The sequence below is a fragment of the Anoplopoma fimbria genome, chromosome 21 (genome assembly GCF_027596085.1).
Source record: "Anoplopoma fimbria isolate UVic2021 breed Golden Eagle Sablefish chromosome 21, Afim_UVic_2022, whole genome shotgun sequence".
NCBI classification, from domain to species: domain Eukaryota; kingdom Metazoa; phylum Chordata; class Actinopteri; order Perciformes; family Anoplopomatidae; genus Anoplopoma; species Anoplopoma fimbria.
The window spans coordinates 19,827,894-19,841,080 of record NC_072469.1 but is presented as its reverse complement, the minus strand read 5'-3'; the positions used below and the strand labels follow the sequence as shown (position 1 = coordinate 19,841,080).

The 13,187-nt window shown below is 40.6% G+C and overlaps 1 protein-coding gene across 3 annotated transcripts in view; it reads left to right on the top strand.

Annotated features, from left to right (window-relative positions):
- The first annotated feature begins 2,878 nt into the window (after nt 1-2,878).
- myripb (myosin VIIA and Rab interacting protein b) overlaps nt 2,879-13,187 on the top strand; it is a 102,272-nt gene continuing 91,963 nt past the window's right edge. For all 3 annotated transcript variants that reach the window (XM_054622986.1, XM_054622985.1, XM_054622983.1), the window contains exons 1-2: nt 2,879-3,120; nt 10,328-10,533. In XM_054622986.1, the coding sequence (XP_054478961.1) occupies nt 10,424-10,533 (110 nt within the window). In that variant the 5' untranslated portion in view covers nt 2,879-3,120; nt 10,328-10,423. The remainder of the gene's footprint in view (nt 3,121-10,327; nt 10,534-13,187) is intronic.

The window sequence follows — 13,187 nt, the reverse complement described above, 5'->3', positions numbered from 1 at the left end:
CGACTCTTACTGGCTGCTAACATACAGTTTTGATAAATTGCCCGTTTATATGGTTTTGAAGGCTGACATTTGGTAGAAGGACGAGATCATATAGTGTGCAGTGAAGCCCTGGGAGAAAAGGGACCACAAATGCCGACATTCAGGCTGTGGAGCTGTAATCTGCCTCCAAACACACACAGAAACACTGAAAGTCACCACGGACAATACCCACACACATACACATGTGCGCACACAACACTGCAACACAAGCATGTGACACGGATAGAAGGACCCGAATGCTTTGAGTTCCTTTGTCACTCTAAATATTCCACTTTAGCAATCATAACTCCTAGGCAGGCTTTGAGGGCTCCCATGGTCAGAAACTATATTGCACATTGCTGATAAGTGTTAAAGCACGCCACTCTGACCTGCTGATTGCATTTTCACACGGAGGCTACTGGGGATGACTGCATGAATATTCCCTCTGTTCCCAGTAGCGAGCTTGATAGGATTATTAAAAGTGTGCAAACGCACATACTCTCGTGTAACAAACCAAATCCCCCAGGCAGAAATGTTCACATCCCCCTACTGTATGTAGCCTTTTCAGAAATAGGAAAAGTTCAACGGATAAGCCACAAAATTAAGAGATTATACTTTTATTCACCTCAGATTTGCAGATGTAAATGCAGTGTCATTCTACAAGTGACTCAGCATCAGAGCATGAAGCACAAACACCAGTACTACTGGTGTATGAAGCCTTTAATAAGCTTTACTCAAACATGTATGTGACCAGCAGTTGCAGAAATGTCCTTGTGACCAGTGGATTGCTGACGTAAACCCCCCGGTATGACCCCTCACTCTACACTGAAGCCCCTTAGTGACCTACAATAGAGGAGTGGGGTTGTACTGGGAGTGTCCATGGCAAGGAAAGTTGCTTCTCTTTCAATCCTGTCATGGGGATGTCTGCTCTGCCTCCTCTCTTCTGCTTCTAGTTCACCTGATTGACTTAGTCGTAGTGTTACACCATTAGCTGTGATTGTATTTCAATGTGTTTGTTTGCTGTGCTTTAACTACATCTTTCAGACGAAGCGATGAAAACAGCAGTTAAACAGGCCAGACATGTGTTATTTAAATCTCCAAGCAATGATTGCTGAACCATAATAAGCACACTCCTTTTAAAGTGCACCACTGAACATCCGCTACGCAGTCATACTTGCTCAAGTTAAAGATTTTAATAATCCCTGTCTGTGACCTTCTTACAATGATTGCCAAGACTTTATATTTCTACACTAGGCTAATTATATGAGCTAACAGTATTAGAATACAGTTTCTATACATTTTGGCTGAAATTTAGAAATTTCCCTAAAGGATGATGTTTAGAAAAGTTACATGTCTAGAAATAACAAATGGACAAGATTCCTGAACTTACTGTGTAGCTTTTATCAGTCTATGTTAAAGCACAACAGTACGTCCCAGTGTGTCTGCTTAGGGTTTAGGACCCAAATACCTACTTCTAGGCCGGGGGATAATATGCACAGGGTTGACAGGGATGTCCACACACAGAAGGGAGAAAGAGCACAACTTAGAAGGAAAATTGATGCAATTCGTCTTTGTGCCAATCTTTGTTGTGTAGAATTGAACACTGCATGTGTGTGAATGTCCCTCCATGAACTGTGTGCTCTCTGGCCTCAAATATTTGCAGTACATTTATTGTTTGTATTATCTGTGTACAATGAAAGTGTGACAGGAATCAGATACCTAAGATTGCACAAAGACTCACAGCAGCAGCGTTGTGACTGATTCTGTTTATGTATGTATATCAAGGGTGTGACGCGAGTGAGGCACACAGGGACCCAGCTTTCAATCTATGATGACTCATGGAGGTGCTTTTGTAAGTGAAAATAGGGTCTAATAATAAGAATATATGATTTGGAAAGGTTTTCCTTGCAGTAGCCCTTTCTGTTGTAAAATGCAGCCCCAATTAGACTACGGATAGAGAAAGCATTAGTACAGCTTGATTTATAATCTCTATAAAGTAGCCTGTTATTGTAATTTATCTTGTTAAAATATACCTTGTTGAGCAAGAACCACAGCCAAGAAAGTGTTTTTGCAAAGAACCACTGTCAGCGGGTTTTTTCCAGAGGGCTGTGCTCTAATAAAGAGAACAAACAGCCCATTTTTCTCCTCAACTCTGCCAGACCACAACTCAGGAAGAAGGTGGGTTCTCAAGTGGATCTGCAAATATACACTCATGGTAATGTAATGGTGTGACCATGTCAGTTTTTTTTATAGCTACCTGGATGGATTGGATTTTGCCTGTATGCAGACCCTTATTGCAATTTTTATTTTCCATAATTCCTCTATAGAATTTTTTCTTAAACTTTTGTTTTTAATGCATTTGATGTATAAATGCTTCACATTACTTCTTACTGAACTGAAATACGTCAAGTTAAACCGATCATTAAAATAGTGAGGTGATGAAATTGTTTGATCGCAGACAGAGACTTGAGAACCTGAGAGATAGATACTGGATTAATTGGAGGTTAATTGCACTGACTGGTTTTGTGAATGGAGCCTACTCAACACAGTGGATCCTCCTCTTCCTCCTCCTCCTCCTCCTCCTCCTCCTCTAGGAGCAGCATTGCCAAATTGGAAGCACAGGGTGCCCAGGTGACTGCAGGATAAACAAAAAAATGGATTAAGTATCAGATCATCCATGCAGGAAGAGAAATATCTCTGATTTCCAACCTGCAGATCTCCCTCATAGCTCAATCCCGTCACTGCTGCGTGTCACCATGAACACAGGAAGAATCAAGGTTGGGTGCCAATCCCTCACCTCGCTCGCCGTGCGTCCTCCCTCCTCCTCCTCCTCCTCCTCCTCCTCCTTCCTCCTCCGTGTAATACAAACCTCGTGATCACCCATTCAGCGGTTTCCTGCGTCTGCTGCCTTTAGGGGAGGGGGGAGAGAAATAATAAGCCGGGTAGAAGAAGAGAGACAAGCCAAAAGTATCTGGGAGAGACAGACAGGTGTCGCGGAAGTTTACACCTGCAGAGGCGCATCCCTCCGCGTCTTTTTGTCAGTATCTGGGATAACGTGAAAGAGACTGTAGCTGGCGGTCATCCGGCACCCACTGATCCTGTGTAAGTGATTCTCCACATCAACTCACTGCGAATATAGGTGAACGATAGCCCGGTGTGATGAGCAGGAATGAACGATGGAAACACGAGTCTAGGTCTGTGTGTGTGTGTGTGTGTGTGTGTGTGTGTGTGTGTGTGTGTGTGTGTGTGTGTGTGCACGTTTGCACCTTGATATGAAAACGCACGTTTCTGTGAAAAAAATCACCTTTTCAGTACCATTTGCTGTAAGCTGCCCGATTCACTGTGCACACACACACACACACACACACATATATATATATATATATATATATATATATATATATATATATATATATATATATATATATATATATATATAGCTGGCAGGATTTCACACAGATGTTATTATGCAGTCAGCCACTGTGGCAGTCTGAATAAAACGCATATGTGCTGGTTTTAAATGAGGCATCTTTGCAGGTAGCTTTGCCTCACAGCTCGACACAGTTCAGAGTGCTTGGAGGAAACTAATACCAGATTCAGCAGGTGCAGAATGTGACTCATCTTTTCCGATAGGGACACTGGTTTAATTAGCACAAGCTATTAAGAATGTCATGTTTTTGCCTCAGAGCCATGGTTGCAGAAAAAAAACAACCTTTAACCCAAAGGAATGCAAACTGAAAACCCTTACTTGGCAGCACCTCTGAGTGGGTGTGCAGGTTTCACAGGCTCAGTGCAGATGAGGTCTGATGTTTTGTTTTGTAGTGAACGCAGACACTTGTTGACAATAACACTGGGTTATCTTGGGAAGCTCTTTCGGGAGACACCAGGAATACATTCATCCACATACGAGATGAATAAGCCTGCTATTCTGAGCTATCCATTCAAGGAAAAAATAGAGATCACTCAGCCAGAATTACAACCCATTCTTAGAGTTTGTGTAGCTCTCAACATTTTGTCACATGCACAGTGACTCAGAGGAGGATTCAATTAGCATGTGTTGAGATTTCTAACACTTGAGGTCACAATGTGTTTGCATGTATGTGAGGGTGTCTTAACAGATTAGGTGCAGCATTCTCACCTTACCAGCCTCCTCTCCTGCTCTGCATAGAGTGGTAATTGGCCAGGTAGTGATGGATGTGACACAGCAGGTAGATGTCAAACAGTGACAAACAATCAAGGGCCATTCCTCATTCTGAGCCTCCGTTAAAGGATTTGAATGTTCCCACTGTGTGTACAGTTCAGGAGGAGAGAGAGAGTGTGGTGTGTCTGCACTAATCAAGTTAAAAAGCCACTGGTGTTTTTTTTTTTTTTTTTTTTTGGCATGACCTAAGCTTCATTTAAGCTGGCAGTATTCACATCCAAAGCGTTGGCCTGGGAAAAAGCAAAAGAGGTTTGCTTTTTTTTTTTTTGAGGAGAACAGCGATTTTGAATTGTAATAGTTGTAAAGCTCAGGGGTTACTGATAACATCATCAGTTCTACTTAGTTGTCCAAATGAAGCATGGCAATATGAAAGTGAGCAAGCATGCTTAATTTCAGGAAGACCCTGAAACTGAAGCGGCTAAATGGAATTCAGCCATCATTAATTTGATCTTTTACAGAAATGTATTTCCTGCTGTGACATGTCAAAATGTCAATGAAAAAGACCTGTTGCCCAAATATCAGCAATAGAATAATCTAAGTATTAAATGCATTTCTTTATGGAACAGTTCTCATGGAACAGTTGGTGCCAAAACTTTCATATGTAGTTGCCATTTTGAGTTAGGTATGTGTTATATTGACAAGTAAAGTCCTAGATTATTTATTTACCATGTAATCCGCATAATCTTAATCATTTTTAAACTCTCTGTGTGGTTTAATCTTCTTCCTGCAAATTTAAAAGGGTGTATAGACAACGTTTCAACATATTTACACCTGGCATACAGTTTATTGGTGCGATTTTTACTTTTTCAAGACATTACTTTGTTTTTCTCCTGTAGTTTTTCCACATCCTCTGCAACCATACAGCTTGCTTCAGTGGTAGGGAGGGATGCTGACATTGCTTTATAAAAGCAAAATAGGCCAATATTCTGCATATTCTGAAACTTTCTTTAAGCCTTTCCAATCACTAATTCATTTGCAAACGGCGTGTGTAACCACTTACACTGCTCTTGCCTTATGATGTTAAGTATGAATAAGGTTCCTTGGTTGATTGCTGATATTAAAGTAATGACTGTGGACCGGCCAGTTCACACTAGGTGCTTTGCTTCTTACTTTACAACTACTCAAATGGTGGAGCAGTTAGTGGATTAATACATTTGAGTAGATATGCAGTATGTGCCCTAAACCAAAAGCCAAAACTAAAGCCCTGTAGCCCACTATTCTTGTTGCTTGTGTTTTCTCTATGATGACTCCTCTTGATGTAATTTTGACAGATACTGGTCGTATCCTGGGGTTACAAAAACACCTTGTTTCTGCTGTCAGGTGGATGTAGGAAGACAAATGATCGGAGACACAAAGAAAGGCCATCACAAAAAAAACAACAGAGCTTGGCTTTGAAAGGCGTTACAGTGAGCTATTCCCACATTTCTTCAAGCCCAGTGTCGTACAATCTCCAGCACATATTTCCCAATAATAAATGCATCACACACACTGAAATAAATAAGACTTTGAGTAGTTTTAATGCAGATGTGCAAAGTCGGTTCCCTGTGTTCACCTTCCGTCCAAATAGTAATTTCAGTGAAGCCGTTCTCAATCTCCTTCCCTCTGGCTGTGACGAAACTCTGATCCATTGGAGAGTGTCTAAAACAAGCAGTTCATTTAGCGCTTGGCTGCACCTGCCCTTTTAGTGCTCCAACAAGGCCTTGTCCTCAGTTCGCCCATCCTCTGCTGACTCTCTGAGGTGATAGTCGGCATCAGAGCCAAGTGCTCTGCAGCACGGTGTGGGATGTGGTGTTTTTATAAGCGTTTGAGATGATTTAGTATCAGTGCGACGTGGTTGATTGATGCATGTGGTGTGTCCTTTAGGGAAAATGCAGCTTCCTCTTCATTCTCCTGAGAGATACATCAGTATGACCTATTTTTCTGACCAAAGCCATTCTCTCTCTCTCTCTCTCTCTCTCTCTTTCTCTCTCTCTCTCTCTCTTTCTCTTTCTCTTTCCCTCTCTCTCTGTCTGTCTGTCTGTCTCTCTCTCTCTGAGCACTGAAAGTGTCAGCCTGAACTCTTGTTATCTGACAGTATTACACAGGTAAACTTCTTTGTACTGACAGTCAAAATGTGGCGGTGGTAACAAAACCTATATTTTTTATATTTTGTAACAATTCTTGTGTGTGTTTCAAATCAGTAATAGTAAACTTCTTGTGTCAAAACAAATTCACACAGGAATTGTTCAAAAGTTACAACAGATAAAAAATTAAGCTGCAAAGGAGAATTTTGCAATACTTACTGGCTGGTCAATAGCTCAACCATTTAAACATCATTTTTGATGTAAATCTTTTAATGTCATCAGCCCAGCATCTCCAGGAATTACATCAATATTGTGAAATTCCGCAAATCTATATTTAACGCCCAATACCAACGTTCATTACCAATGTAGAAAATTGTTTAACCTATACGTATCGAGTTGGAAAGGAAGTGCGTGATTTGCGTGATTTGGGTGGTGGCTGACTTTGTTTCATGCAGGCTGGAGACCTGAGTTTGCCTCCTCTCACAGACCTGCATTAATGTCTGCACTACAATGCTGTAATCTTGATCTTTCCCTAACTTTTACCTAGTGTTTATGTTGCCTGATATTCAGCATACCTCATTCATTGTGTATTTGCCATAGCCACTATCTCTCCCTAAACACAACATTACTGTGGTCTTCGTACAAAAAGCAAGAATTAAAAAAAAAATGTTGGCACTGACAATGATCTTGCAAAACAATCTAACATTGACATTCTTGTGTGGTGATAGGGTAAGATTCAATTTACTAAGACATGGATACATACAGGTCAATTGTACTGATCAGAGACTGTGTGATCAACAGGAATGTAATAACCCAGAGTTTAGTTCTTTGGGCCAAAACAAGGAATCTAGCTGCGGTGTAGTAGCTGTTGGTAAAGAGAGAGAGCTCACATCTACATCAGCTTACCAAGATGGGGTTCAGTTAAGCCCACAACCTCTCTTGTTTCAGACGGCTGAACAAAATTGGTGAAGCATTGAAGCGCGGAGGAACTCTCCAATCAGTGTCACCTAAGGAGGGTTTGGCTGTTGGAATAGCCTACTCTTTTTTCCACTGTGTACAGACTGATGGCTCATTTGTTCTTTAGTTAATGATGGTTGTGTTGCTGCAGAGAGGTGACACTGCTCCATAGAACAAGCATAGAATCAATATGCACATGTTTGTGTGAGTGTATGTTTGTGTGCGTCTAGTTGCTAATTGTCACAAGTGAAAATGGATTGGTTTTGTGTAGAGTTGCTGCCCCCAAGTATGTGCGTCACTGAAGCTTCAGACACAGACACTCTCACAGACATAAAGGATGCTCCATCCCCGTCCTTGACACCACTCACTATAAAAAGAAGGCCTGAATAATTGTCTTCCCTTGTGGCTATACAATAATGGCCTTACAGTAATGGTGCATTAATCTCCTCCATACATTAAGAGAGACACAGGGACTGAAGTCAAATACGATAGACCGGCCTGTCGCTGCTGGTGTTGTAATATGTTACAGAGCAGATCGGTTAATTTTAGTTTCTGGATAGACTAATAAAGAGCTGAGGAGTTGTGAATGTGGGCTCATCGCGAGACCAAAGCTCTACATTGCAGGGCTTTGATGATTTTTTTGATTTTTTTCAGAAAATGTATCTGACATACTGCTGTGGTTTCCAGCCAGAAAAATAAGAATGTTTGTTGGACATTGTAAAATTGTTAAATGATATATAAGTTTCATTTAAAATGTGTCTGTGTGTGTTATTGTCCTCATCAGTAACAAAATCAAGTTTAATTGGTTTATTGGCTATGGAAATATTGCAAATCCTCAAAGGCGATGTTCAACATTGGTGGAAGTACGATCATATTTGTCTTGTTCATTTATTACAAGGCTACAGCCAGCAGCCGGTTAGCTTAACTTAGCTTAAAGACTGGAAACATAGGGAAATGGCTAACTAGTCACTGATCATGGCTTACAGCCGCCAAACTGCAAGTTGTCTGTTTTACATGTCATGCTTCTGTACAGATTAAACAAACAAGATAAAGTGTAACATACCCCCTATTTTCCAGTTTGTATGCTAAACTAAGCTCACCTGTTGCAGGTTGTAGCTAGATATTTACTGTAACAACGTGAGAGTCGATCATCTCATCACTGTCAACGATGGACATAATTGAACACACCTGTTATGATACATTTTGACTACTAGTACAGTGAAGTCTTTAAGCAGGATGACAACTTTTCACACCAGAAGCCTTCTTGCTATTCTTGCACTGCAAATGAAAATGTACCAAATATTATTTATTTGGTTTTCAAGAGAGTCTGCAGGCACAAAACATGGAAGTAAACAAACATTTAGACATGACATACATGCACACATTTGTATCATTTTGTTCCCCAGGTTATTTCTCAATTCTATTCATTCAATATAGTCCACTGTGTTATGTAGGATCAGTCGGTATGTGTTTACATGCTGTATGTCCACATGAGCCGAGTGTGTATTTGAACATTTTCTATATAACATGTGATTATGTCACAATGGATTGCCTTTCCCGGGGCAAGGGCAAGGTGACTTATCAAAGCGACTGAATGAGGAGTGTTTGTGAAAGGCATTGTGGCAGTCTGTGTTTGTGTGATACCAGATGTCTGAGACTGAGAGATTTTGCAGCTGTTTTCCACTGTAGCTGAGAATTTGACAAACCCTCTTTCTCACACTCTCGTATGTGTGTGATTGAGCATGTGTATGTGTTGTCATTTGCCCTTGTTCTGATACAAATGACACATAAAAGCATCTGATGGACATATCTGTAAGGATGACATAAAATGTAAACCTAAAAAACCAATATATTCCTTTGGTTTCCCTGATGCTTTTTATCAAAACGACAAACACTTCAATTTTAGACTAATGAAGTTTATTTTACTCAAATAGATGCTCCAGAAAGTCAAGCAATGCGTCCTTGTAATAAATGAAGCAGAATCTGACAGCAACATATTATTGTTTCCTAATCTTTTAAAGATGAAACATGACTTGTTGGCACACATAAGCAGGGCCATCATCTCAATTTTGTTTTTCTGTTTTTGTTAAACGTATAAATTTGACAGTTGAAGTTCAACAGCCGTCCGTCATGATCCAGGCCCTGAGCTAAACTGGAGGAATGAGTGACATGCTGAGTGAGAGGAGAGACGCTCTGTCGATGAAGCCCAATAATAGAACGGACATAATTGTCTGGCCTTCTGAGTCATCATTGCACTCTCCAATGCCAGTGCTCTCCCGTCTTGTTTAGACACTGCAGTTAATGGACCTTCTCCTTCTGTCCATCTCCTCATCTGTCTCTGCTTCCATCTCCCTCCCGCCATCACTCGGTTTCTTAGTTTTATGGGCCTTCCCTTGATCTTTCCCCTCTGTTACCCGTTCTTCACTTCTTACCTTATGTCCTTCTCACCTCGCAAATAACAGATGTTGTTTGGGTTTTTCAAGATAGCAAAGTCATTAACTCATGTCATGTCCATAACTTTAAAATATTAATATGACAGTGCCACAAGTCCACAAATTATTTCACAAATATGCTGTATAGCTGTATTTGGATACAGAAAACACACTGGTTAATGTGAGGTTTGCAGCCAAGTGAAGTGTACATACAGTATGTTTACATTGCACACACCCACTGTGCCACAAACCAGACAATAGGACTCTAAAGCAAAGGAATGCACAGAAACATAACATCTGTTAACTTGTGACTACTGTGTTTGTGTTTGTTGAAAGACAGACTCACAGTTATAACTGCCTGCTTTGTATGCTGTATGCAAAAATAAGAACTCATCTCACTGCAGGTACGATTTGATCTTCTATGAATTGGAGAGTAAAGCTACTGTACACTCAGCTGCATAGAGGGAAGTCGATTTATGGAGGCTGTGGTGCTGTTGAATTGTGTAAAGGAAAAAGAGTACAACGGTTCTACCTACCCAGTGAAATTATCTCTAATGTAATCTCCACAACAGTTTGTACAGACATTGATTCAAAAGGAGGGAGTTGACTCCACAAAAACTCATGTTCAATGTCTCTGTCCCTCTCTCTTCCTCCAGGGTTGTCTCAGCCTCGGCCCCCAGAGCAGCAGTACCTGAGCCTCTCCTTGTCCTCCCCTCCTGGACCAGCAGCTCCGCGTGGCGAGGCCAGGAACGATGGGCCGGAAGCTGGACCTGTCGGGACTGACGGACGATGAGGCGGAGCACGTCCTGAAAGTCGTCCAGCGGGACATGAAGCTGCGGAAGAAGGAGGAGGAGAGGCTGAGGTGAGATTGGTTTTCTCCTGCCAGCGCTTTTTTCTAGTATTTTTACACATTAAAGGCGACACAGAGGCTACAGGGTGATTTAAGAGGAGCTGATAAGGAGGGATGACATTCGCCTGTGAAGAAAATGACCAGATATAGTGTTGTACAGCTCGCTCAGCTGACAAAGACACTTAGGTCTACTATATATTTTGTCTTGCGGTCTCCGCTCTAAGACTTCATACACCTTTTCTACTTTAAATGAAAGTCTGAAAAATGAGATATCTGCTTTTTCGTTCTTATATGTGAAGTCTAACACCTATTAATTGAAAAAAATACTATGAGTTTTAAGTGGTAATTCTATACTAATACTACATATATAGTATATATACGCTTAGTGAACGGTCAATCGTAGGTTTGTTTTTTAGAAAATAACAATAAATCTGCACAAAATACTTCTTGGTAAATGTAATCCTTCTGTTGATGAACTAGGACAGCTTACTCGCAAATTATTTATTTAATCCATTTTAATTGTTTGATTTGGCCAAAAAACAATCCTCAAGATCAGCGTTTATCTGGCTAGACGTTCATGTTAGTAAGTCCAGCAATTATTATCATTGATACGTGTTCATGCAGCCACAATATTCCTTTTCTTTATCAGAGATTCTACTTGAAGTCTGTTGTTGTGACATCTGATTGAAAAGTGGAAGCATGCATATTAAACAAACCTACTGCAGTAATTTCTTCGCAGGATTTCCAGTTGTAGGGTTAATTAAGGCAAAGTCAGGGGCTGTAAGCTGGTGATGCTTGTCCTGTACTTTCTGCATGCGGGCTGTCAGGCCTGTGGTGGTCAGTCGGTCTGTGCCTAAAGGCTCTGCTCCATTGTCAAAGCTTCTCACTTAACAGGCGACAAGTACAGGCCATCTCCTCTTCCTCTGTCTTCACTCCTTCCCTCCTCTTCCTGTGACAGCCTGTATTCAGAAGGGATTTGGTTCGGTTAACTTGTGACGGGCCTCCATGAGGGTTTGGCCATCAAATGTGTGGTCAAATCTGTGTGTCTGCTTTGTGTAGTTTCACCAGGACTACAGGGGCAAGTTTTAGTATTGCAACAAAATCCCAAATGTGTCTTTTTCTGCATTTTAACTGTGGTTGTACCCTATGATTTTGTAAACACAAATATGCTCCTTTGACTACCTACCAGGACCCAGCATCAGCTATTTTGTTGTAGAGATTTGATGTCTTTCTTCAGATATGAACGGTGATCTTCGGTGGTTTTGTGTTCTTGAGTGGATGCCACATGTGATTAGACTGCTTTACTCAGAGCACTAAACATCTTAACTGTACTCTGAGGAGAAGAGCAAAGTTGCCTCACAAACCAGAAAGCAGCCGTTGGTCTGCGCTTTTTGAAACTCTACTTATTTTTCCCAGAATCAGTTTCAAAGCAAAGATGGTGTATTCCCAAATTACTGGGCTGTAAAATGTTCTCCCACCAAGCTGTCATGAATGATCAAAAATAACTTATGCCTCTCAGGCTGTTATTACTGCTGTTTACTGCAAGAAAGATGAGCAGATTAATGTTAGTAGTAGCAGGGAGACATTGATGAGGCAACAGTTCTTCATAAAAGCAATCAGGCTCTGTGTTTGTAGCCTTATTGCATTGTTAAGACTTGTTAAATGGTTTAAAAACAAGGTTCCAAAGTGTTATTAGATGCAAGCTAAGAGATAAATTAGGTTGCAGCTAAAAGTGCTCATGTATTTTACGATCACATAGCTGACATGCAGATTTTTTTTCTTCTTGTATTTGTTTTAATTTGTGTTTTTACTGTTAGATGTTATTTACAGCTATGTAAAAAGTAATCAGATCCCTAAGCTAAGTAAATTAATATCATAACAGACTGTAAAAATACTCCAATCCAAGTAAAAGTTCTGCCCTCAGTATTTTACTTGAGCAAAAGTACAAACACAAAAGATATTGCAAAATATATACCATACATATTAAAAATAGTAGAACTTATTATACAGATTGTTGCCTTTCAGAATGTAGGAATGTAAAATCTTAACCACTGTGTAGTCTTATCTCATCAATGCTTCATATTTGGGGCGATTGGTTGCCCCGTCGCTCAGAGGTCCCTGTGGCCGATCCACCCGGTCACAGCTTTTTTCTGTCCTGGCCCCTCAGTGGTGGAATGAACTCCCCACTGACGTCAGGACAGCAGAGTCGCTGCCCATCTTTAGGCGCAGGCTGAAAACTCACCTCTTCAAGAAGTACTACCCTGAGCCTTCCTCGTAGCACTTATTGCATTCGTATTAGTTGTTGCACTTATTGTATTCGTATTAGTTTATTGCACTTATTGTATTCGTATTAGTTTGTAGCACCTATTGTATTCGTATTAGTTTGTTGCAATTATTGTTTTCGTAGTAATCTGCTTCTGCACTATACTTTTGCTCTGGTTTATGCTTTTAGATGCTTGTTTAAGAAAGGAGATGCACTTATGACTTCTGGTGACTAATAGTTCTCTTGAATACACTTCCTGTAAGTCGCTTTGGGTAAAAGCGTCTGCTAAATGACTGTAATGTAATGTAATGTAATATTTCATAAGCCAATAATGTGTTTTGCTTCAAAAGTCATGATCAGCAAAGTATTTGGTAACTATAGCTGGCAGTGAAGTGGACTAAAA